Here is a 25,000-nt window from a genome sequence, read left to right as displayed (position 1 = left end):
TAAATAGTCACTCATTGACTGGAGCAGACCACAGTCTGCTTTTCTGCAAAGGAAAATAGTGCCTCACACCTTACATCAGAGATAGCTGGAGAGGGAGAGGGAGGGCATGCGTCTAATGCAGAACAGCTGGAGTCTTGGCTGCAGTTCATGTCGCATTAGAGAGGAATAGTTTTGAAGCTGTCACTCCTCACTGTGTTTTAGTGAGAAATGAAGGTTTAAGGGATTTTGGGTGCTTAATACAAATAAAAGGATTCATAAGGCCCTCCAGCATCCATCTGTATACAAGTGTTGAGATACTTGTAGGGAGTATTTGAATGGCAGGCAGTATTATATTATGGTAGTGAAAGGAATTTATTTTTGAGACACAATAAGATAATGAAACAGCTCGGCAGTGGAGTTAATTACCCCAACATGTTAAGAAAATATATACTAAATTATACTGCAGAACACTTTATCCGTAAATAAGGTAAAATATATATAATCCTGGTGCATATTCCTAGATGAATGGTTAGCAAAACATCCATATATTTAAGTTTTTTAGTTTGATTCAGGATCCTGCATGACCCCCACAGAGCAGGTACCATATGGGTGGTGGATCATTCTCAATGCTGCAGTGACACTGACATGGTGGTGATGTGTTAGTTTGCGTTAAGTGGATCAGACACAGCAGTGCTGCTGGAGTTTTTAAGCACTGTGTCCCTCACTGTCCACTTTTTAGACACACCGACCTTGTTGTTCCACTTTGAAAATGTAAAATCAAATGTTTTCGTTGGTCATCCTCTAGTCCTTCATAGGTGGACATAGAGCGGTGCCCCCAGGACGCTGTTTGGTGGACTATTCTCTGTCCACCAATCTCACTGAGGACTGTACAAAATTAAATATAAAATAAATGTATTGTGTCCAGCAGTGGTGAAGCCTTGGAGAGAAGAGTCCACACAAAAAAGGATACATTGATTATAGTATTTCAATCACTTAGACAAATTTGCCCGATAATGGATTTATAAATGTATAGACCACAGAAGAACTTCACAGACATATTTTTCATTTTGACCCTTAATATGTTACAATAAATCAGTGCTTCCCTACATAGAGGGCACATATAGAAGGATTCTCTTCAGTATAAGACATCAGGAAACATCTCAGTGACTGAGGCAAATTTGCAGAGGGATGTGCTGTATGGATACCTTACCCAATATCAGTTAAAAGGTTTGGTCAACTGCACTACAATTTTTATTTGAAGATGTTTACAGTGTGTGAGACGATGTTTCCTTGTCTACCTGCAGGTCATTTATTCAACCAGTCAAGTTGGGTAGGCGTTACAATCCATGGTGTTTCCACAACTTCACCCACTTCAGCCTCTTCAACCACAGCCCAGACAACCTCCATGGAGACAAGAGAATCCACTGACACACAGACCACGCCTGAAGAAGACCTAATGTCCAAAGACGACTCAGAGAACCAGGCCCCAACAGAACCTCCTTCCATGTTTTCCACTAGCATGGCCCCACCAAGTGTTACACAGGCTCCAAGCAGAACTGAGTCACAGACTAACCCAGATGTAGCAGCTGTGACAGTGGATTTTGAAAAAGATGATTCACTGATGACAGAATTCAACATTAATGAATTTGACCCTAAAATTACAGAGTCTGAAGCACAAGCTCGAGGGGATGTAGTCCGCATAGTTTCTACTGCGGATCCTACTGTCACTGAGACTCCATACGAAGAATCAGAAGACCTCAGCCTAATTAAAGTAAGTACGATTCCACCGGATGTTCCTCTTCCTGCCTCTCCAAGCACAGAGCCTATGTTTGCAGTGGGAAAAACAGAGGAATCTGTAGTGGAGAAGATCACAGCATATTCTGTGTCTAATCCAGAAGAGATGCCGACAACCCCATACATCTTAGATGCCACAAAGATGATAAGTGGATCTCCAGATGCTGAAGGTGATCCAATGTCCAGTACGGATGAAACCACAGGAGCTACAAAACCAACAGCAGAGACGAGTTCCCATATGATTAGCACATACGTGTCCTCAAGAACTGAACCAACCACCAAGCAGAGTGGTCTCCACAGTTCGCCACAAATGCCAGTACACTTGATCTCTGAAAGCAGTTCCAGAAGAACCATGGAAACAGATGATGGAGGTTTTCCAGGCACAGCAGAAGTACACAAGGCCACAGGAACAGAGATAACCCCAACAGAGGGAACTCCAATTACTATATTAGCTGACTATGATGTAGACGAGAAAGAAGGAGGTACTGGGGTTATGGCAGGTCCACCATCCATTCCTACTGAAAAACCAGAGGCTGAAGTTCCCGGACTTGATACCACAGATGTAACTACGGAAGCCACAGTCACATTCACAACTGTCGTGTGTGACACGGTTCCTGATTCAGAAACTGATGTGTCCACCCCAGGTGCAGAAGAGGTAAAGTCATCCATCAGCTCTGTGGATGACAGCTCTTTGCCCTCAATAGATACCAAGCCATCAGACATAATTGTCAGTCAAGAAACTATAAGCACTACACCTCCTTCTGATGTGACCACATCAACAGTATCCACAGATTCCATGCCAGTCAGGCTAACGGCAGCTGTAGTCAGTGAAAGAACATCTGATGAATCTACAAGTGCAGTAATATTAGAGGAATCATCGGCTGGTTCTCCAGATTCCCTCAGTGAGACAGAAGCTACAAGCAGTGACACTGATGCCAAGCATGTGCAACTGGCAACTGTTTCTCCTACAACAAGTCCCACCAACTGTACAGTGTCCCCTGATGGCATGTCTGTCCATGTAATCATCATTAATGTTGAAGAACAGAATCCGAAGGTTACAGATACAGGTAAGGCCTATTTCATATTAGTGTTTCAGCTGATATCATGTTGCTCCCTTAGACAGAATATTATAGAGTTGTTGTGTCGAAGATACTGTTCCTTCATAAACTCCAAGTGCAGTAGACATTTAAAAAATGAGTGTGTGATTAATCAGGAATGTGGCTTGCTGTCTGTTCTGTAGACATCTGAAAGAGGAATTCCACCAGTTATTACAACGTTCTGCATAATTCTGATGCTGAAAATGATTCCGTTCTAGTTTGAAATCTATGTCAAATTTAAATATCTATTAAAATGTCAAGCAATGATACAGGATGACTCAAAAGTCACAGGACTCCCTTTTATCTGAATACCCCAGCAAGTAATTGGTAAGGGGGCCTCATTTCTGGCTATCCGAAACATGGCCGACATCTTGAAAGCCGCCATATTGGATCAAGGTCAAGTTTTTCCAATGGGAAGGTGGTCATGTAGTATGCCTCTCTTGGAATATATGATTTGTTTGGGTGTTATGCAGTTAATATTATTTATGGAATAGCTTCCAGTGAGATGGTTTGTAAAGGCATTAATATTTCTAAAGTCTGGTTATGAAAATGCCTAAGTTCTCTACTCGTTTCAAGCAAGTGTTGCAAATTCCCTGGTTCGTTTTTGGATTCTGTGACATTCTTCTCCAGAATTTATAATGGGGGAGCAGTATAACACCCAGTATTGTCTCTTGGTTGGATGGTTCTCTCTATAACTGGCTGTAATTTTTCTTAAGATAATTGCTCACCATGAATAACTCTCAAACATGCTCGTGGGTAATGTTACACTACAGGTTCCATGCGTTTTTACTGAGATAGATTAATTTGCTTTTTATTAAGAGGCTTCATTGAGCTGTGGTACAATACAAGTTGCACAAAAGCTTTTAAAATGGTTTAGTATTAAACTACTTTTAATGTCTTTACGTATTAATAGTTTAACCTGCAACGTTTAGATCAATCTGTCCTCTCAACCAACCAATCAATCAATTAATATTTTAAAAACAGATATAAAGAGAGCACTAGAACTGATAGAGATAACAGGTTATAGGTAAAGTGAAGGTTGAACATGGGCCCTGAAGATGACCGAGCAAAGAGTTGTTCTGTGGCAGGGTAAAAATGTATAGTCCTTGCATGACTATGCAGGATATTGGGGAGAGGCAAGGCCAAGATTTGCATCCTGTTGGATGGAAGCAGGGGCTAGATCAGGGCAGCAGCAGGGAGTGAATTTGGAACAGGACATGGATGCATTACATAGAGACTGGAAAAAGAAAACCAAAGAGTAGGGAAAAAACAAGAGTGGTAAATTGGTTCATGGCATACCTGGATAAAATGAGCCACTTTTGAACTACAGCACTGTGAACAGAGCTCATTTCAACAGATCCCTAAAGTTGAAAAGTTAATTTTTTAAAAAAGTCTGATTTTAGAAATCTTTTCTAATGAAAACATAACTTTATTTGTTAATATCCATTGGCTTCACACAGTTTGTCAACACCAGAGGGTTAATAATACAGGAACTTTGAAGGATTTTTGGGATTTACTTCTAAGCACAATTAACCAGTGTTCTGAACGCATGCTGTAAAATATGTAAAATGTTACATGTGAAAATTGTATTTAAAGTACAGGGTAAATATAGAATGTCTGTGCTGTCCAGGGTGCTGAATAGATTTTTCTGCCAAGTTCAACTTAAACACAGTGTCTCTCAAATCAGCAGAATACTGTCAGCAGAAATGTACAGTAATTTATTTTACCGTTTTACTGTTTCAGCAAAGCATTTTAACACAATTGTCTTTAGTTCTCCTTGTCTTAGTCAGTCATGGAGATATCTTTATAGCAAACTTTACGAATATAGACAAAATTAGATCATTTAAACATGTTTTTTAATGTCATTCGCTTAGGAGTTAAATAGTGTCCTCTTTGACCTGCGATGAAATCTGGGCAAGCGTGTTGAAATCACTGTTGTGCTAAAGACCTGATTTAATGAGGCCTCATTGTATTTTTTGTGTGTAGTACAGAAAAGCTCTCTGAATAGATGTCTCCACGTGGGTTCTTTATAAGCGTGCTTTGTTCCGGATATACTGAGATTAACCACAGTGTTCTGTAGACTAGGCACTTTCAAGCCCCTCTTCTGTTCACTCTCTGCGTGAAACCCCTCTTAGCTGCTTTCAAATGAGGTCTCTTCTTCCTTGTTGTTTGTTCAGACAAGACTGGCATACGCTAGCCTCCCTCAGCAGCTGTAAACGAGTGATTTGTCAGTAATAATCAAGCTATTTTACATATTTTACAGCATAATCTATGTTGGTTTTTATAAGAAAAACTGAAAATATGAGTTGGCCACTGTTGTTTTGGTTGTACAAATTTCACAGTCAAATCAGGCCTGTTTTAGATGTATTTAAAGTGTTTTTCCAATTTGTACACTGGAACTGTTGACATAATTTTAAGTTGGCTTTCGGTGTGGTTAACAAGAGCCTCTCGGCATGAGATTAGTGGCCAAAACCAGATTTGTTTACTATTGCTAAATAACACAGTCTATTACTTTGGTAACCACAGTTATTCCCATTCACATATATCGTGTCATCTGCCATCCTATCTGAAATTACAACATTGTAAGTTCTTGTAAAGAGCTAGAAATATAGAAATGGCACAACCAAATGTGCAATAATGGAATATAGATTCCAAGGTATGTTTAAGTCTAGGCTACTTTTGGGACAGGTTACTTTCTTAGCCCTGTTGGCTTTAGTAATATATTTGACACTTGTAGTTGTTTAGATTAATACTGGGTTTTTCTTGGGTAATATGGCCTCTGTCTTTGGCTTCATATTGAATACAGTCTGGTTAACAGGCCTCTTGATGAAGGGACTCTGCGCCATAGGTTTTTTCTACTTTCTTTCCCAGTTTCTTGAGGCTTGGCAGGGAGACATCTTGGCCCAATACCTGAATAAACACAGATGCCTATTAGCACGTTGAAGACTGGGCACCTCAACAAGGCTGATGTCACCTACAGAGCAAATCGCCTCTCTCTGTGGAGACAGCGATGAAGCCTTTGCCTGGCTGCTGAGAAAGAGTGATAATGGGCAACTTTTTTGTTGGGCCATAATTGGGTGGCATCATGATCACTTAGCCAGACCTTTTCTTGTAGAACACAGAAGCATGGAAAATGTGTTCCATTCTGTGTGGCATTCTGTTCATATTACGAGGGAGCAAAGAGTTTTTTGGTATTATAAAATACAGTGATGCTTTATATTGTTCATGCTGCTGGTTTGATACAGTAATATATAGAGTACTATGCAGACATTATTAAAGACTCTTTATTGTTTCCTGTGAAAATAGGCATTCATCGCAAAGTACTTAATTCACTGCATCAAGACAGCATAAAACATATATACAAAATATATATACAAAATATATATATATATTAAGGAAAAACACAATAATCAACTTCACATGCAACCAATAAACATCAATAATTAGGTGGGGTTTTTGGCTTATTTTTTGAGATGTAATACAGTATTCATAATAATTATCACAACCAAACATGATATTCCTAAGTTTACCACTGGACCATGTTGTGTAACTGAGGTAATAATTTGAACACAAGAGTCCTTTTGTGTCTGTCTTCAGCTGCCTGCACTAGTCTCCCTTATGAGTTTGCTGCAAGACATGTTATTTGACGGCTGTTTTAACAGATGCATAATATGGCCACAGGGCTTTGGTCTGTGTTCAGTGGTGGGAGGCTAAGTAATTGGGGAAAAGACAGAGGAAACAGAGGGGAGGAGGTACTAAATTCTGTCTTCCCAGACTGTGTTGCCTGAAACAGGTGCCTTTATCTGTAACCTCTGGCCTTGCAGGTGTTCCAACCCCCAGCCACTAATCTGGCAAAAGCCTAGCTTGTGGGAAATGCTCCTAACTGTCAGCTTTGAAACTGTATGGTAGAATCGTGCTTTGTGTGGAGAGTGAGTAGTGAAATATATGTGTTATATATATATATATATACATATATATTCATATGTTATATCAATTTGTAAATGTTGGAAAAATATATAATTTAATTATTATTTTTATTATTTACTACTGTTGTCTCTTAGTAAAGCTATTTGAATGTGAGAGAGAGAGAGCATGGCTGTGTGAAATATCTTATATAAAATATTTTATGATGGAGAAAGATTGTGGATTGCTATGTTTGAGACTGCTCCCTTGTTTTTTGGGCAGGACTACTGACATCAGCTTGGCTGTTTAGGGACAGATCTCATGTCATGCATGTGCTTGTTATTGGGCGTTGTTTTCAAATATAGTCTCAAGGGATACAGAAAAATTGCCTATGCCGTTTGCAGACAGTAAATCATGTGCTTGCAGTATTGGAAGAATGTTTTATTACATGTGGGTTTATTTTTCATGTGAGAAACCTATAGATTAAATCAAGATTGTTATGACGTTGAGAGTTTTTGAGATATTCTAATGAGGTCACGGCATTAGAAAAAATGCTCAAGAAATACAAGCACTAAAACAACCATTATAAATAGATACATAATACATAATACATTTTTAGTTTAATTTGCAATAAAATAATTGTAAATAACTCCAACTCTTAGCACCCAATTTGCGGTATGACAAGCTAACTCAAGAATGCTTTAACATATGATTCGCATACCAAAACAATCTGCAAGTCGTCATCTATACGACCTCGAAGATCATCTATAAGCATTCATGAACATTGCTGAGGGATTAAGTGAAAAAAGCAATAAATAGGGAAAAATGGCTAGATTTAAAATAAGGAATTGATTAAGTTATAAAATGTGAGCCATATGTCAGAATAATTAGCCCTTATAAAAACAAGGTCCTTAAATAAACACCTTATCTACCCAGGCAGTGAGTGACCTCCAAGCTCTAAATATCACTATTTATAGTCATGCTATTATCATCACAAAGCTTCATATGCCATCAAAGGGTTAATTTACTGATATAAATATTCTGTTAACATTTTCCTATATCACAATTACATTTAAGAATAGTGTAGTTTCTCCTGAAAAAAAAATACATAAAAGTTATATGGGTCAACAGTTCCAAACATCTACACTAACTTTTGTGTTATAAGAATGAAATACACTTTAATCATTTAAAATCAATGTGAAAAATAAAACAGTATAATAAACTACTTTCAGTTTTAGTTGTGTGAGTGAGCATCAGCATTTGTCTGTTTCCAAGACAAATGACAAAGAAGAGCACTTTGAGAAAGAAAGCAGCATTCATCCAAACTGGCTGACCCATGGGGATAAACTCTTAATCCTGCCTTTGTGGCCACTCAGTCTGTTTGCTCTGATATTACAGGATTTACAGCATTTACTGTCAGGTTGTTATGTGTATGTGGTCCCAACTTAAGAAAAGTAAAGAGAAGACGAGTTGCATTGTTGATTTAATTTATTTGATATAATGTAACTTTATTCTTTTATTACTTTAATTTCACAGCTGACATTGACTCCATACTGGGAGAGTTTCCAGTTATTCCAGAACCAAACGATCTACCTGTACCTTCCACTGTGGATGGTGAGCCTATTTTGAGCAGTGAAGATTCTACTCGTGACTTTTCCACTCCTGGTTTCACCACCAAGCCTGAGCTCAGTTTCATAAATGGCAAGACAGAGGTGAGCCTTGAGCCCAAGTATGATGTTCAAAAAGAGGCAAGAGGAGATGTATTTGAGAGTGCTTCACCATTAGTTCGCAACCTAACACAACTAGAAGAAAAGGAATTAGAGACAACATCTCAGTTTGATTACTCGCTGATAGACTCTGATACAACCCAGGATGACTCACTTGTATCAACCCAAGATGCAAAGTCCTCAGTGCCTGTTTTTATCAATACAATTGAGCCAAACTATGATTACGGCCAAGAAGGAATAGTTGTAGAGTCCACTCCTCCATCAGACCTTGTGTCAGATCCTGAGTTGGAGACTCTCATACATGAGGGAACTATCGTACCAAGTACACCACTTGAAACTGAAAGAAGCTCCTCCTTGAAACCACATCAGCCATTAAATGAATCAGAAACATTTGTAGTCACTTCTGTAGAGCAGAATGTGACATTGCTGTCTTCTACAGCAGCCCCTGCCACTAAAGTAGCCACTGAAGATCCTAACCAAGTGGACACAAGTGTAAGTGACGCATCAATGGTTCCCCCAACTGCCATCTCAGCTACTGTAACTTCAAAAACAACAGAATACGTTGTGTCTACTGCTACTCTCAAAGAAGGACCTGCAGATGTTTCCATTTCTACAGATTCTCCAACCATGCAAACTGTGCTAGATGAAACCACATTACTAACCAGCATTCCTTCTGAAAATCAAACACTTGATGAAAGTAAAATACCAGATCATTCAGAGCTGACAACAAGCACAGAAAAAACACCAGTGGGATCCTCTTCTGATATGACAGTCACTATCTCTGCACAGGAGAGTGACATAAGCTATCAGACTAGCAGCTCTGAGAGTAGCGGCCCAACTGTGTTTAATGTATCTCAGACTGCACCTGCTAAATTCCCATACACAACAGGAGAGGATATAAAAGTGACATCAACCACTTCAGCTGGGATGACCGATGTTACAAATGTAAGTGACTCTACTGAATCCAAAACTGTTATGATGTCAGAGGATGAAGGGTCAGGTGATGCCCAAACACCTGATTTCCTTTCTACAAAGTCTACTTCATTACACACCACACCAATGAGTAGGTCTGACTCTATTGCGTCAGGATCAACAGTACTATCAAAAGTTCCATTTACTGAAACAATAAGTTTACATGACAAATCAACTGAGACACTGACATCTGTTGCAGTTCCATCAAGCACATTAACTACAGAGGAGATGCATAAAGTTTCAGGTACAGGCTCAGATTCAGTGTTTACATTTTCTGATGCTGATGGTTCTAGAGATCATACTCAAGACTCCTCAACAGTGTCAGTAGATGAAAGTGTCAACACAACAGTTACTCATAGATTACAAACAGGTGACGGCAAAACATCAGTACATTCTGAGGAAACGTCCACTTTGGATAAATCCATGGTGCCCACAACATCAGTTAAAGCCATAGCTAAGACACAAAGTGAAGTCTCAACTGAAAGGGTTACACCCTCAGCTGTCAAAAGCAGCATGGAAGAAACATTTATGAGTGCTACCACAGAGCAAGCACCATCTAGTGTCCATACTATAACAACAGCTACCCCAGCACTAACTGGAACAGAAACTGCAGGTGTGAAAACAACTGGAGTCCCCACCTTGGAGCCATCATCATCTGTACATACCTCACATCAAGCTTTAGGTATGTCTACGCTTCCTCCTTCTGACATTGCAAGGAGCTACACTTCCAAGGAGGCAACAATGGAGGCAGTGCAGACTGGTGGTACTTCTGAATATGCTGTAAGAGAAGCCACTGTTGCACCTATTTTTGCGACATCAGATGACGTCTCTGCCGTCCAAACTTCTGACATGTCTACAACAGTGCCTTCTGCAGTGAGTTACACCACAGCAACAAGTAAACCTAACATGACATCGTACAAACCTGAAGTTACTGACACTACTACACACCACACAGAAGCAACATCGGTGCGATCAAAGCCATCACGAGTGCCTATTATTGATGCCTCTGAAAAAATGTTCTCAACAGACACCACAGATGAGAAAACTGCTGATACATTCACAATGGAGTCCATAGGCACAGTCTCTACTATGTTCAGTACAGGGGAAACTGTAAGCCAAGTTATGACATTAAGTACAAATCCAGGGTCTCTCTTTCTGTTCCCTGAGGTTGAAAGCACGGATGATCAGATAGCTGAAACTCTTACTACAACTACGACAGCATTTACTTCATTTCATGCAGAAGACCAAGAAAAAGTCACTTCCACTGCAGCAATACTGAATGCCACAGTTTTACCCCAATCAGAGAGCACAACACTGGATATGACATCAGTCAAAAAATTAACTGTGACCTCTGTACATGAGCTTAGCACAGATCAAGAAGCTACCACAGCTCCAGGTATTATGAACACAACTCAAACCCTCACTTTGAGTCAGGCCATGTCTATGACAGATGAAACAACAGTAAAATCAACAACAGATCATTACAGAGAAGCAGAGAGTGAGAAGACACTTTTAACTACAACAAGTGCAGATATCACCTCAAGTTTATTGTTTTCTACAACAGAAGAGGAATATTCTGGTGATAAACTCATTGATTTTGCTCAAGAGGAAAGCACACAGACAACAGAACAGGACATTACTAGACCACATACAGCAGCTACAGATGGAAAAGCCACAGCAAAAGTCACATCTGGAGATACTTTAACAGTACCCATGTCTACAGCTGAAACCATTCATAATGCAACTGAGTCACACAGGCAAATGGACATCAGCCATGCTTCAACCGTGTCAGTCAAACCAGTCCATGCTACAGTGGAATCTATTAGTGATTCAGAGAGGACATTGCTGGAGAGGGCATCAGTCACAGAATCATTAAGTGCCAGTCAAACTCCACACTTAACACCTTCACCAGAGGAGGAATTTTCTGGTGAGAAGGAAATTGATTTGTTCAGCACAGCCACTGTTACTCGAAGACCATCTACATATACTGCTACAGCAAAATCAGTTATGTATGGCCATAATATGACAGCACCAATGTCAAGCTATACAACAGTAGAGTCCCCCAGGTCTGGCCCAACCACAACAGAGACTACTGAAACACTTAATACTACAGCTGAGTCACACAAGCCTAGCAACATGACAGAAAAACCAACTGACATCAGCCATACTTCAACAGTGTCAAAAGAACCATTCAACTTTACAGTACCATCTGTTAGTGATTCACAGACAGTCTTATTGGAGAGAACATCAGTCAAAGAACCAACAAGTGCCAGTATCACTTCAAGCATACTGCCTTCTACAGAGGATGAATTTTCTGGTGAGAAGGACATTGAATTGTCCAGCACAGTTACTCAAGGAAAAATTACTTTAACTACTACAACAACATCAGTTACACCTGACTATACTACAACAGCATCAAGCTCAAGCCATACATCAGTGGATTCTCACAGATCTAACCCGACCACAACGGAGGCTGCTAAAACCCTTCATACTACAGCTGAGTCACACAGTGCTAGCTATATGACAGAAAAAACAGCTGACCTAAGCCATACTTCAACTGTGTCAGTCAAACTACTCCACAGTACAGTAGAATCTGAGAGGGCCTTATTGGAGAGAACATCAGTCAAGGAACCAGTAAGTAGCAGTATTACTTCAAGCATGCTGCCTTCAACAGAGGATGAATTTTCTGGTGAGAAGGACATTGAATTGTCCAGCACAGTTACTCAAGGAAAAATTACTTTAACTACTACAACAGCATCAGTTACACCTGACTATACTACAACAGCATCAAGCTCAAGCCATACATCAACAGATTCTCACAGATCTAGCCCAACCACAACGGAGGCTGCTAAAACCCTTCATACTACAGTTGAGTCACACAGGGCTAGCTATATGACAGAAAAAACAGCTGACCTAAGCAATACTTCAACTGTGCCAGTCAAACCACTCCACAGTACAGTAGAATCTGTTAGTGATTCAGAGAGGGCCTTATTGGAGAGGACATCAGTCAAAGAACCAGTAAGTAGCAGTATTACTTCAAGCATGCTGTCTTCAACAGAGGATGACTTTTCTGGTGAAAATGACATGGATTTGCCCAGCTCAGCCTCTGTAACTCAAGGACAAATTACATTTACTGCTGCAACAACAATTATTTCTGACCATACTACAGCAGCCTCAAGCACAAGTCATACATCAGCGGAGTCTCACAGGCCTAGCCCAACCACAACAGAGACTGCTGAAACCCTTACTACAGCTTCATCATACAGGCCAATAGAAACCACTCACACTTCACCAGTTTATTTTAGACAGTTTCATACTACAGGGGAGTCTGTTAGTGATTCAGAGACAACCTTATTGGATAAGACATCGGTCAAAGAACCATCAAGTGCCACTGTCACTTCAAGTTTGCCTTCAACAGAGGATGAATTTTCTGGTGAGGAGGGCATTGATTTGTCCAGCACAGCCTTTGTTACTCAAGGAAAAATTACTTTAACTACTACGACAACGTCAATTACATCTGACCATACTACAAAAGCATCAAGCTCAAGCCATACATCAGCAGATTCTTACAGGTCTAGCCCAACCACAACAGAGACTGCTGAAACCCTTCATACTACAGCTGAGTCACACAGACCTAGCTATATAACAGAACAGCCAGCTGACCTCAGTCATACTTCAACAGTGTCAGTCAGACCAATTCACACAACATCTGACTCTTTTAGTTCTACACCCTCTACTCTACTAAGACCAGTCTACACTGTAACAGAATCAACTGGATTTATTCAAACAAGTGAGTCACATACGTTCACTCATCCTGCAACAGAGAGAGTACATTCAACAGCATCTTCGCTTGAAGCTTTGCAAACCTCCACAGATTCAATCAGAACTAGCCATAGTAAGACAGAATCACTGCTAGAAACTACAGTAAGCACTGTTGAAATCTCAAGTATAGTTTCTGAGTCACTTATTAGTTCATCATCTGTTCAGAGTACAAAGGAGGCAGCAACACTATCTGACTACACTGACAGCTCAGCAACTTTGCACCCGAGCTCGGCTATTAGCCAGACATCCCTCCAATCATTTATTAGTCAACCAACAGAAGAATCAGGGGGTTCTGGAGAAGAAGATGATGATGGTTCTGGTGATTTATCCAGTGCAGGTGCTCTTGAGTCAGCTCCTCCCTCTCAAGCTCCATTAACACAAGATGTGTCAGCAACAAAATCAGAGATGGATATCAGAAATGAAACAACAGGGCAAACAATTTCTAAAGAGGCATCATCAGTTTTTCCTACCTCAACTTTAACAAGTAGAGTAACTGACTTCACAGTTAATGTGGATGGCTCAGAGGACCAGGATCCTGACATGTTTAAGATCATTACATCAACAACATATGAAGTCTCCACGGCACAAACTGCCACATCAAGTGCAACTACTCAACTTTCTCCATCGATTATTGCTGGAACACCAGTTTATCCCTTACAGAGAATAAGCACAACAGTGCAGTCTCTCAGCACTGATATGGAAGTGTCTGGAGATGGTGATGATGATCAAGAGTCTTCCCAACTTGAAGGCTCTGCTGAGAAGGTATCAGAAACTGCAACAACTGAAGCAAGTGAGGAATATTCTGTAAGAACTGATGAAGCAGAAATCAGTGACCCTAAAAGCACATTAGATTACTCACATGTTGAAACTGCTACATATTCCATGCCAGTGGCATCTCAAGCTACTTCTATGATTCCTTCAAGCTCAATTCAGATGGAAATTAAGACTTCATCTATGGAGCCTGGTAGTGGTGACACAGAGGACACTACAGCTGAAGATGGCGGATCAGGTGATGGATTATCCAGTGTTGGGGTTGAGTCAACTCCTCCTTTTCAAGGTCCCACAGCAGAAGATAAATCAGAAGTTAAATCAGAAGCTGTTACAGAAGCTAAGGGAACAGATTTGCCAGCACACTTAAATACTAAACAGGTATCATCGATTTTTCCAACCTCAACTCAAAGTTCAAAGACTTCCATGACCTCTGTTCCAAAGTATAGCGAATACACATCTACAACTGTATCACCAACTTCTGACATAGATGTTACGATGTCAGGTGTTAGGAAGGAAGACACCATAACCAGCAGCGGTTTATATTCACATTCAACAGAATCTGTTATAACAGAACTTAGTCACAGAGAATTATACACTTTCACCAGCCCACCCATAAAAGGTGATGAAACATCTGCTAAGGGAATCTCAAAAACATCTTCAGGTACTACCCCTTCTCTGTCGAGCACAGCTCAAACTTCAGACTCCCACTTTAAAAGAATGAGCACTATTGTGCCTTCAACATTACAAACTGATATGGAAGGATCAGGAAGCTTAGATACAGAAGGGTCTGCTGAATGGACATCCGAAAAACCAACAACTGAAGCTAGCACAGAATTTTCTGTAACTGATGAGGCAGAAACTAGTGACAAAAAAACAACAATGGATCATTCAAGTGCTGAACTTTCTACTCATTCTGTATTGCTCAAGTCTGAATTTACTTCATCAATGTCTCCCTCAAGTCTAGTTGAGGAGAAATATATGACTTCGACCCCAGAGCCTGGTAGTGGTGACACAGAAGATGAAGGGACCGAAGATGTTGGTTCTGGTGCAGTTCTTGAGTCTGCTGCTCCCTCAAAAGTGCCATCAATAGTTGTCACATCAGAAAAATTAGACTTCTCTGTACACACAGTTGCCAAAGAGGTGTCATCTGGCTCAGTTGTTGCCTTCACAAATGACAGTGTAACAAGTGCTCCCATTCTGTCAAGTACAGCTCAGATGCAACCAACATTAGACCACACTGAAGTGGAAAAGGCTGTGGTATCAATCACAGATGACCAAGTACTCAACAAACCTTATACAGAGGATAGAAGTGAACCTGCCACTGGTAGTACAACAAGCTCCACACTGGCAGAAATTACACAAAGTTCTGCATTCAGTAAAGATACACCCAAAGCTGATCTGGAACCTGGTGTCACAAAGTTTACACCTGAGCCAATATCAGACATTTCAAAGATGTCTACTTCTACACAGGACGTCCTAACCACCAGTTTACCTACGGCAATTACCTTTACCACACTGGATGACATCAGTACAAATACGTCCACGATATCAATAAGCTCTTCATCTACCACCTACCAGCATAGTACAGATAAAGAAGATACAGTGCTTATCCCTTCCAGTAGTGAGATTGTATCTAGCATACCTAGCATGCGGCCTCATGGAAGAAGACTACCAACAAGCACTGTGATCATATTCACAGAAGATATTAAAGATGAAGATCAACTTTTCTCAACTGCTACAGTTAGCATGGCAGAACATACCACGAAAGCAGAGCTTTTTACCAAAGATGACAGGATAATTGACGCAGACACAGTTTCAGTGTTGAAGCCCTCATCACCTTTTGCCCCAACAATCCTCACAGAAGAAGCTGCAGGTATAAACGCAGTCACTATGACACCAGACTCCTCTAACATTACGCCAGAAGAACCTGAAGGATCTGGGACAGACAGCATTTTATTTTCAAAGCCAGAATTGCGTGTGCCATATCAGTTAACAACAGAAGTGCTGCCTGTTAAAGAAATGGCTTCTGGGCCAAGCTCTCTGTCAAGCAGCTTGACGAAATTAGAGACAGAAACAAAACCCACATTTTCTATGAAAGATCTCCATGAGAAATTTACTGTTCCACATGAACATACTCAAACAGTTGCTCCTTCAAAGGCCACAATTCCAGAGTTGTCTACTTCTTCATATTCTGCTCAAACAACACCATATTCCACTCAAAGTTCCACACATTCCATACAGACAACCTCACATATAAGGTTTAGCACTTTACCTCACACGGTTGTCACCACTCATTCCAGTATCAGCACATCCTTACCTAGTCATACCACCTCACGTCCTAGTCCCCAAATTACACATCGATCCACCTTTACCACCACTCATCCTTCTTTAACTACAACTCACCACAGCTATAAAAGTACTCAACCTAGTCAATCAACCACAGAGCATTCACATTTGAGTTCTTCTACAGCACATGGTGGCTCCAGTACCACACAGTCAACATTCAAGACTGATAGAACTTTGATGACAGAGTCTGCTCCAGCTTTTGGAACCACAAAGGACATGTTATCACCAACAGCCTCAGAAGAAACTTTTTCTAAGTCATCAATGCCATCAACATCATTTAATCCATCCTTAGCAGTGGAAGGCTCTAGTGAAGGCCCTGACCAAGATGTACTCATTTCTATATCTACACCTCACAAAGTCTCCATGTTGTCATCTGCCACAAGTATTCCGTCAGCTGTTGTTTCACACTCTTCAACAAAAACACTATCAACTGACACGTTATCTGTAACACATGAGTATGGAACTTTTCCTCAGCCCGCTGAGACCTCCAGCTCTTACCAAGCAATTTCACATCCCACAAGTACTACATTTGCCCACACAGGAGTAGGCTCAGATGCTACTGTTACTTTTAAGACAGACACTACCAGAGAGTATATTAAGACTCCAACAATGATTGAGTTGGCAAAAACTTCAGTGGACACAGAAACATCAACAGTTGGACATGTTTTTGATGACTCGGAAACAGGCAGTACTTCTGATGTAGAGAGCTCTACTCAGAGTGAATTTAATACAGTGACCACTGAGGTATCAGACTATAATGGCACAGCTAGAACAACCCTGCAGCCTGAAATACAGACAAGTGAGTTTTTATCTCAAAAGGAGAGTGACAATGAAACTGCCACAAGATATGAGTTCATTGAACAAACAACTCTTAAACACATAGTAACTGACATGTCATCAACAAAAACAGTTCAGGAGACAGCTAAAGTAACAGCAGATATCAACACAGGAGGCTCAGAGAGGCCAACCTTTGATACAACCACATGGAAGACAGCAAGCCCGTTATTATCATCTGGAGATGAAATCTCAGGCGATGGTTCTGTTGAAATTTTGGGCCATGAATCAACAACAATATCTCCTAAATATTTTTCCACCCCATTATCAGAGTCATTAGTGTCACCATCTGACAAAACTGATCTTGGTGCAGATGCACTCTCAGCACCCACAGCATCTGTTCTGTCTAGAATTACAGTTCAATCTGAGGCTTCTACAGATACTCGTGCACGAGTTTTATTAATGACAACTCCAGAAGTGCCTGTGTCCATATCTCAAAAAGAAATATCTTCTCAGTATTTCAAGACCACAACAGAGACTTTGCAGACTACAAAAGGCATACTAATAGAGGAAAGTTCAACTGATTCTAAGTTATCACCAATTACACATACACCCAAACAGATGGACACATCTACAGTTGCAAAACCACATGCATTTACTGAACGTACCATAAGTGCATCTACAGGGTCAGACATGGATGTAACAGTGGACAATGATGTTGCCTCAGAACCACTCCTAGTAGAATCCAAACCTGTTTTTAGTGGTATTGAGACCAACTCATCCTTTGAGAGTGTAGAGTTCTTTGAAAATACTTCACTACCTGAGAGTGAAACCTCAGTCCCAAGCTCATCAGTCCCTCACAGCAGCATGAGCTCTGAGAGATCAGGCACCTCAGACCAAACATCTACCCTTATGTTATCCAGTAAGTCCCCTACGCAGCATTCCACCATGCTGGTTCTGACAACAGATTTCACTGATGGAAGTGGAGAAGGATTACATGACACTGCTGAACACAGCACTCAATCACCATCATATGATAGTGTGCTGGAAATGACTACTCTGTCTGAATCTGAAGGTTCCACAAGATCTAGCAGTTCAGAAAGCAACAAAACAGAGGTGACGACAACCATCCCAGCATATGATAAAGCTCAGACAGGTATTTTATCCTTGGGTGCCACAGCAATACATACTCAGGATGCTATGGATACCACCTCATCACCACCTTTTGTGTCTGAAACAGCATACACTGTAAAGGAAATAGAAGCAACATCTGTAGTATCTATTCAAGATAAGTCAAAAACAGCTAGTCCAGGTTTTGAAGGGGAGAGTTCTATTCAGTATGAATTTACTGCAGTTACTCCTATATCAAAGACTGATGAAGTATATGATGGTGCAACTAAACCCTTTGTAGAGTCCAAAATAGGTTTAACAACAGAAGTAAGACCAGAGACAAGCACATGGAAGACAATACGTCCATTACCATCATCAACAGAGGAAAGCTCTGGTGATGATTTATCCACTGAAATTTCAAGCATAGATTCAACTACTGTGTCTCCCAAAGAGTTCACAGCCCACAGAGATTTCTCTACCACGCTTTCAGATTCATTTGTGTCACTATCTGAAGAGACTGCTACAATTTTCTCAGCTGTAAGGTCAGTGCCCACATTAAGCCCAACTACACTATCAGAAATGACAGTTACATCCCAGCCTTCTGAAATCCTGATAGAAGAAAAAGATTTTGGAACAAAGTCTGTTCCCTTACTTTCCACATCCACATCTGAAAATGAGACATCCACACAAAACTTAGAAACAACAGAAGAAGTTGTAGCATCTACAAAAGAGATTCCAAACGCAAAAGAGATTTCATTTGATTCAGATGATATGTTGTCAACAACTACACACTTACCAGAGCATACAGATGTATCAACCATTACTTCCAAACCTGAAGACATAACCAAGACCCTGAACTTTACTAGAATTAGCACATTTGCCTCAACTAAAGCAGAAACAGATGAGGTACTAGACATTGATGGCACATCAGAACCCTCAGTAGTAGAGTCCAAGCCAGATTTCAATCATTTTGGGACCCCCTCACAAGTTGATCTTGAGAATGCCTTTGAGAGCACATTACTCCCTGAGAGTGAAGCATCATATGAGGGCTCGACAACATCCAGTAGATTGGAAGATGACAAAGAAGAGATGACTGCAGCAGTCCCATCCTCTGATAAGATCCAAACAGTAATTCTATCCACAGTCACCATGCCAACACTGTTAAAGCCTCTTGTCCCAGGCACTGGATCTGTTAGTGACAAAGACATTTCAGAGAACCTACAGGCAGTTGGTCATATTGAGGAAGCAGTAACTCCTTTCACAGAGATACCTGTTGAAGAACCAGGGGAATTCACATCATCACCTCCTTCCGGAACAGAAAATGGTACTGACGGATATGGGAGTGTCCAGGAATCCACGTTGGTGGAGAGCTTACCACCTCATCCAGATGTGGAGAATGCAACATCTACACCTAGGCACACTGACCAGGGATACACAGTCCTTGAAGAGACCTATACTATTCCAGGTATATATACATCATCAAATTCCTTTGGTGTTTTTCTCATGGCTACATTCTATAGGCTGTGTACTACTTATTTTCTCTCCTATTTTGCTGTTTTCAAATGTAGGTGTCCATTCGTGTTCTAATGGTTCATGTCTGAATGGTGGCTTATGTCTGAAAATGGGTAATACTCATGTCTGCACCTGTCCACCTGGATACAGTGGGGAACGTTGTGAAATAGGTATATTTTCTACAAATGTATTTCTACGGCAAATTCATGTTATTGCTATTGGTGTACACAATAACTGTTATGAATACTTTGTTTGATTTTAATCTCTCAATAATGCAGACATTGATGAGTGCCAGGACAACACATGCAGAAATGGAGGTACCTGTGTGGATGGACTGAACTCCTTTACCTGTGTATGTTTACCAAGCTACACAGGAGCACTCTGTGAGCAAGGTAAAGGCAAAATTCTCTAGCAAAATTACTCCATAATTTAGATATTAATGTACAGAATGGCTTTGAAGTTAGGTAGCTGGATTGATAAATCATGTGGATGACCAGCTTTTCATAATGAAACCTATAATGGGTTGTTTCAAGAGTTACTTCTCAGCTGACATTTTTAAGTGTTAAGTTTGAGATCTTTTTATCGTAGTCGGCTTGAGAGGTTCTCATTTAAAGACCAGCAACCTGAAAACAAAGATACAGAAAGTTCCCACTCTTGGACATCCCATCTTTTTTACATATTTCCAATTGTTGATTGACCCTTAATTATTTTCTTTTTTTAACTCTGGCTAACGTGTAAAATGAGGTAAAGTTGCAGTTGAATCCTAAACTGGTTATTTATTTTTATAAGTTGAATAATCCTTGGAAAATGTGTTCAATATATGTACTACAAAATGTTACATCCAAAAATGGAAAACATTTTGAATAACAGATTAATAGAAAATTCATGCAATTTTGCCTCTGGCTCTCATGGAAATTTTCAGTTAAATATTTCTTACTGGCACTAGGCATTGTCCACCTTCGACAGTCTTATAATACATGGGTAATTCAGCCGGAGGGTCTGAATACTTATACACAGCTGCTTTCTCAGACACTGATGCCAGAAGTCTAACAGTGAAAGACAGCAACAAAAATAGCTGTTCAAGATTCAAGAATGACTCAGAATACATTGTCTCAGTCCAAAGAATAATGTTTCTACAATTTTACTGATTTTAGTTTACTACATCATTTGAACACAACAGTGGTCCCTGCATGTTTTTCTTTGGACAGTGATGCTATGCCAAGATAAGGAGTCAGCACTGCAGTGATGTACTAGAAAATGCCATTTTATTTTGTAAAAACTAATGTTTTGGTCATTTGACTTTAAATTTCACCTTTAAATGACTCGTACTACCTTCTAAATGCCTGTTAATGAAACACACAGGGTCTTCCACTGCAGTAAAATCTGGGCTTTTCAAGGCTTCTCCTTCAGCATCCTTCAGGTTTGGTGATTAACTGCTAGTCATTAGTGTCTCTGCCAGGGCAGATCTGCTCCAACCAAGGCCATTTTAAACAAGCTATCAGCCGCCTGAAACAGTGCAGCTTAGGGCTGGTCCAGAAACAGCCACAATGATTGATTAAAACATAGTTCATTTGGAGAGCAATGCTTTATAGTTCATTCATGACTGACTTGATGCAGTATCTTAAAATCTTTTTGTTCACAATTATTCAGCAGAACAGCAACAATCAAAACCTGTGAAGTGACATTTGGAGTGTATTAACCCTTAACCTTTTTTGGCAAGCTATACCTTACTCCAGATAATCCTGATACTACAGAATCACAAGTGCTTAACACACTTAACCAGTCTCACCTCAGGGGAGTGTCGTTTAGTGGGAGGGTGAAAGAGAGACAAAACAGAAACCCTAAGGCGAAGTACATTTGAAAAACTTGAAGGTTTTCTCAAACAAAACCTTTTTTTATGTTAACTGTAGTTAGATTTATGGTACATTTTTTTAAAAACACCTGTTTCTAACAGGCCTTAAGTTGAGAGTAACTTTAAACTGAAAGATAAATATTATTTTATTATACTTTTTATCAAATTAACTATTGAACATTTCTTTTCATTGCAGATACCGAAATATGCAGCTATGGCTGGCACAAGTTCCAGGGTCACTGCTACAAATACTTCCCCCACAGACGCACCTGGGATGCAGCTGAGCGCGAGTGTCGTCTCCAGGGTGCTCACCTCACCAGTATTTTGTCTCAAGAAGAACAGCAGTTTATCAACCGTAAGTGCTGAAGCTCTAGAGTGCTTGCATTGTACTGTTTATCAGTATGACACATGGGCTCATCAATATCAATATGATTTATAAGAGACCATAATAAATGATTCATTATGTAGTATGCTGTGATAACCTTGTAATTGTTTTTCACTGTTTGAAAATGCAAATCTTTTAATGTTTCAGGAAGATTATTGAATTACAGTGAATTTGCCAATATTCAGTTAAAAATAAGCATATTTCTCTCACTATTAAAATTTGCTTAAGGCAGTAACTGAGTGTGAACACTATGTCTGTAATTAAAAAAAAAGGAATAGAAACTTCTTCCAAACAGTTAGTAAAGTGATAGATTCCTCAGGGCATTTACTGAAACGAAGATGTTTATAACCACATGCTTTCATCACTGCACTAGAATGGAGCCCAGCTTTTTAAGGCCTGAGAAACAGGAAGTGTGATGTGTAAGCTATAAATGCCTTATTTTTATAGACTGAGCAGGCGCACCTAATATGGCAGAGGAATTAACCCACACGCTCTGTTTTACCCTGGCAGAACTTGGGCATGACTACCAGTGGATCGGTCTGAATGATAAGATGTTTGAAAATGATTTCCGGTGGACAGATGGCCGTGTTGTGGTAAGAGTTTATCAGGACTGATGTGTTCCTCTTGTCAGGAGATAAATGGCATGAATTCTAAAACAGATACTGATAAAATAGGAATTTACAAGGACAATTTAGATGCTTTATTTCTAGTATTTCCAAGATTGAAATAGATTTACAAATGTAGTATTCAAATGTTTTTAAATGTCTTTATTTAACATTAAAGTTATTCAATTCAAATCTGATGCCAAAAACCTGGCAAGAGATTTCGTAAGATGCCAAAAGCCTTCAAGAGTTGATTATACCTCAGAATGGTTTTATTTTTTCTTCACAGAAGTCTTAAATGATGTGGTACCAAAAAGTATCCCGTGTAAATTAACATTGTGCTGCAAGCCTATGTTATTTTATCTACTCTACTCTGTTAGGTTGTCTGGATGGAAAAGTGGCCATTTTTGTGAAACTTTTCTACAACCACTTTTAAAACCTGTTAAAGTTAGGGTTAGAAAAGCACTGTTTTGAGCTGAGGTTGGAGTAAGGGAAAAGTTCAAATAAAACAGACGTGCTGCTGACTAGAGCTTAAATATAAAGTGAACATCTTCAAAGCAGCTAAAGTAGAGCATCAAAAGAAAGTGTTAACGTTAACTCTAACTTAAAATACACAAATCTAAGGATTAGCGACTCTTGCGAGGTTTACTGCTTTTTATCAGTGAATCTCTGTGTATGTACAAAGAAAGGTGGAGGGGGCAGCGGGGAGACAAGATGTTCCCCAATTGTTCTTTGAGTAGCACACAGGAAAGTGGCTAATTACTGCTTTGGGTGGTTTGGTGCCGATTGGGCTCTCACTTCAAAGATCCAGATTGTAGCCGGGGGATGGGGAAGAGAGAAAGGCCTCCAGGGACAGGAGATAAACGGTACTTGCCGGTGGAGGTCCTCTTCCAGCTGAGAGATTAAAATAAACCTGAGAATGAACGAAAGGAGAGGAAGCTGACAGGTGTGGACAGGTAGTCGCTCTGTTCAGGAAATAGAGGGGAACCAGCCATACAGATGGGCAGCACCTGGGTACTTACAGCAGTAAAGCAGGAAACCTACAGGGTTCTGAGTGGACCTGTGTGTGTGTGTGATGGTAGATGTTTTTTAGCATGTTTTTATATGCATGCCATATATTTAACCCCCAATATTTTACCTCTAAGCCACAGGTTAATTTAATATTATATTATTCCACTGGTTCCCAAACATTTCTACATTGCCTCCCTCACCCCGCCCCCCACCCACCACTCTGACACACAAATGCACATCGTTTGCTTCCAAACTCCACTGAAATTTATTTTAAACATTGTAATCCATACCAAACTGGAACAAAACAAAATAAAGTGACAAATATATAATATAAAGAAGAAGTATTAGAGGTGATGTGCTATGTATGTATCTATTTGCCTTGCTTTGATCTACTTCCATTAGCACCACCACACACTTTGGAAAGCACTGTATTGTTATTCCAATGTTTGTCTTAATTACACCTTCCAACACCTTACACCTTAATTACACCTTCTTTTTTAAGAGTGTTTTTTTTAGTTTGTCAGAAAGTCTACAGGGATGTCATTTCACACCTCCAAAGTCTTAAAAGTTGGATGCTTTGTCTGTGCCTCACAAAATATACACAGGCCACTTTTTGTGGTGTGCACTTTAACTCTACAGTCTATCATTAGATTAAAGGAGATTTTTTCAGCAGTCTTTAAGATGTCCAACCTCACTACAGTTATGAAAGATGCATTTGTTGGACAATTATAAACAGGCAAACTCATAGAATACAACTATGCTAAGCCTTGGGGTGTAAGGGGTCAAGGATGTTGCCAGGTATATATACCATATGCACATGCATACCTGAGCACAAAGAGAGAGACCGAGAGGGACACACACACACAGAGAGAGAGAGATAGTCTGTGAGAGTGTTTGTGTAAATGAGTATGTCATTGGGGTTGTCATGAGAGTAAAAGCTGCATCATTACAGAATGTCTAGAGGAACAGAGGACAGCCGGTGGAACCGTGTAATAACAGGACACGTGGCAAAGTGGTCTGCATGGCTTTGAAGTATGAGTCGCAATCCACCACGCTGCTGAAAGATGGCAGCCACGAGCAGAGCGCTTGCTTCCAGAAAACATTCCACAGGATTCAGCTGATACACACCAAAGACAAGAGCCCCTCAGCTGTTCAGCTAAATAGTTTCAGCTGTTACACTGGTTCAATAGGAAGTGGTGTCGACCACAGACCTCCCTGTATTTGGATCTGAATGTGATTCTTTAGGAAATGATTCACTTCACATAGGAACTCTCAAATATACCAACCATTTAAATGGGTTTGATTATTTTGGTGGAGTTTAATTTGAATTAATCACAGTAAGT

General features: G+C 40.1%; 3 protein-coding genes across 3 annotated transcripts in view; all 3 read left to right on the top strand.

Annotated features, from left to right (window-relative positions):
• The window catches only part of LOC136678666 (brevican core protein-like), a 38,550-nt gene that overhangs the window by 7,753 nt on the left and 5,797 nt on the right, over nucleotides 1–25,000 (top strand). Inside the window, exons 6-9 of the mRNA XM_066656753.1 lie at nucleotides 19,864–19,977; nucleotides 20,086–20,199; nucleotides 21,856–22,014; nucleotides 22,555–22,637. Coding sequence (XP_066512850.1) covers nucleotides 19,864–19,977; nucleotides 20,086–20,199; nucleotides 21,856–22,014; nucleotides 22,555–22,637 — 470 coding nt within the window. The remainder of the gene's footprint in view (nucleotides 1–19,863; nucleotides 19,978–20,085; nucleotides 20,200–21,855; nucleotides 22,015–22,554; nucleotides 22,638–25,000) is intronic.
• Nucleotides 1,385–13,670, top strand: LOC136677805 (serine-rich adhesin for platelets-like). The gene is made up of 3 exons (XM_066655454.1): nucleotides 1,385–2,840; nucleotides 8,310–12,905; nucleotides 13,561–13,670. Exons 1-3 carry the CDS (start codon nucleotides 1,385–1,387, stop codon nucleotides 13,668–13,670), a joined length of 6,162 nt encoding a protein of 2,053 aa, XP_066511551.1.
• LOC136677803 (serine-rich adhesin for platelets-like) lies at nucleotides 13,700–19,740 on the top strand. Its single transcript, XM_066655453.1, has 2 exons — nucleotides 13,700–19,619; nucleotides 19,724–19,740. The coding sequence occupies exons 1-2, from the start codon at nucleotides 13,700–13,702 to the stop codon at nucleotides 19,738–19,740; spliced, it is 5,937 nt and encodes a 1,978-aa protein (XP_066511550.1).

This window comes from Hoplias malabaricus, chromosome Y (genome assembly GCF_029633855.1).
Source record: "Hoplias malabaricus isolate fHopMal1 chromosome Y, fHopMal1.hap1, whole genome shotgun sequence".
In the NCBI taxonomy this organism is placed as follows: Eukaryota; Metazoa; Chordata; class Actinopteri; order Characiformes; family Erythrinidae; genus Hoplias; species Hoplias malabaricus.
The sequence above is the reverse complement of the archived record's forward strand: the minus strand, read 5'-3'. Positions and strand labels throughout refer to the sequence as shown.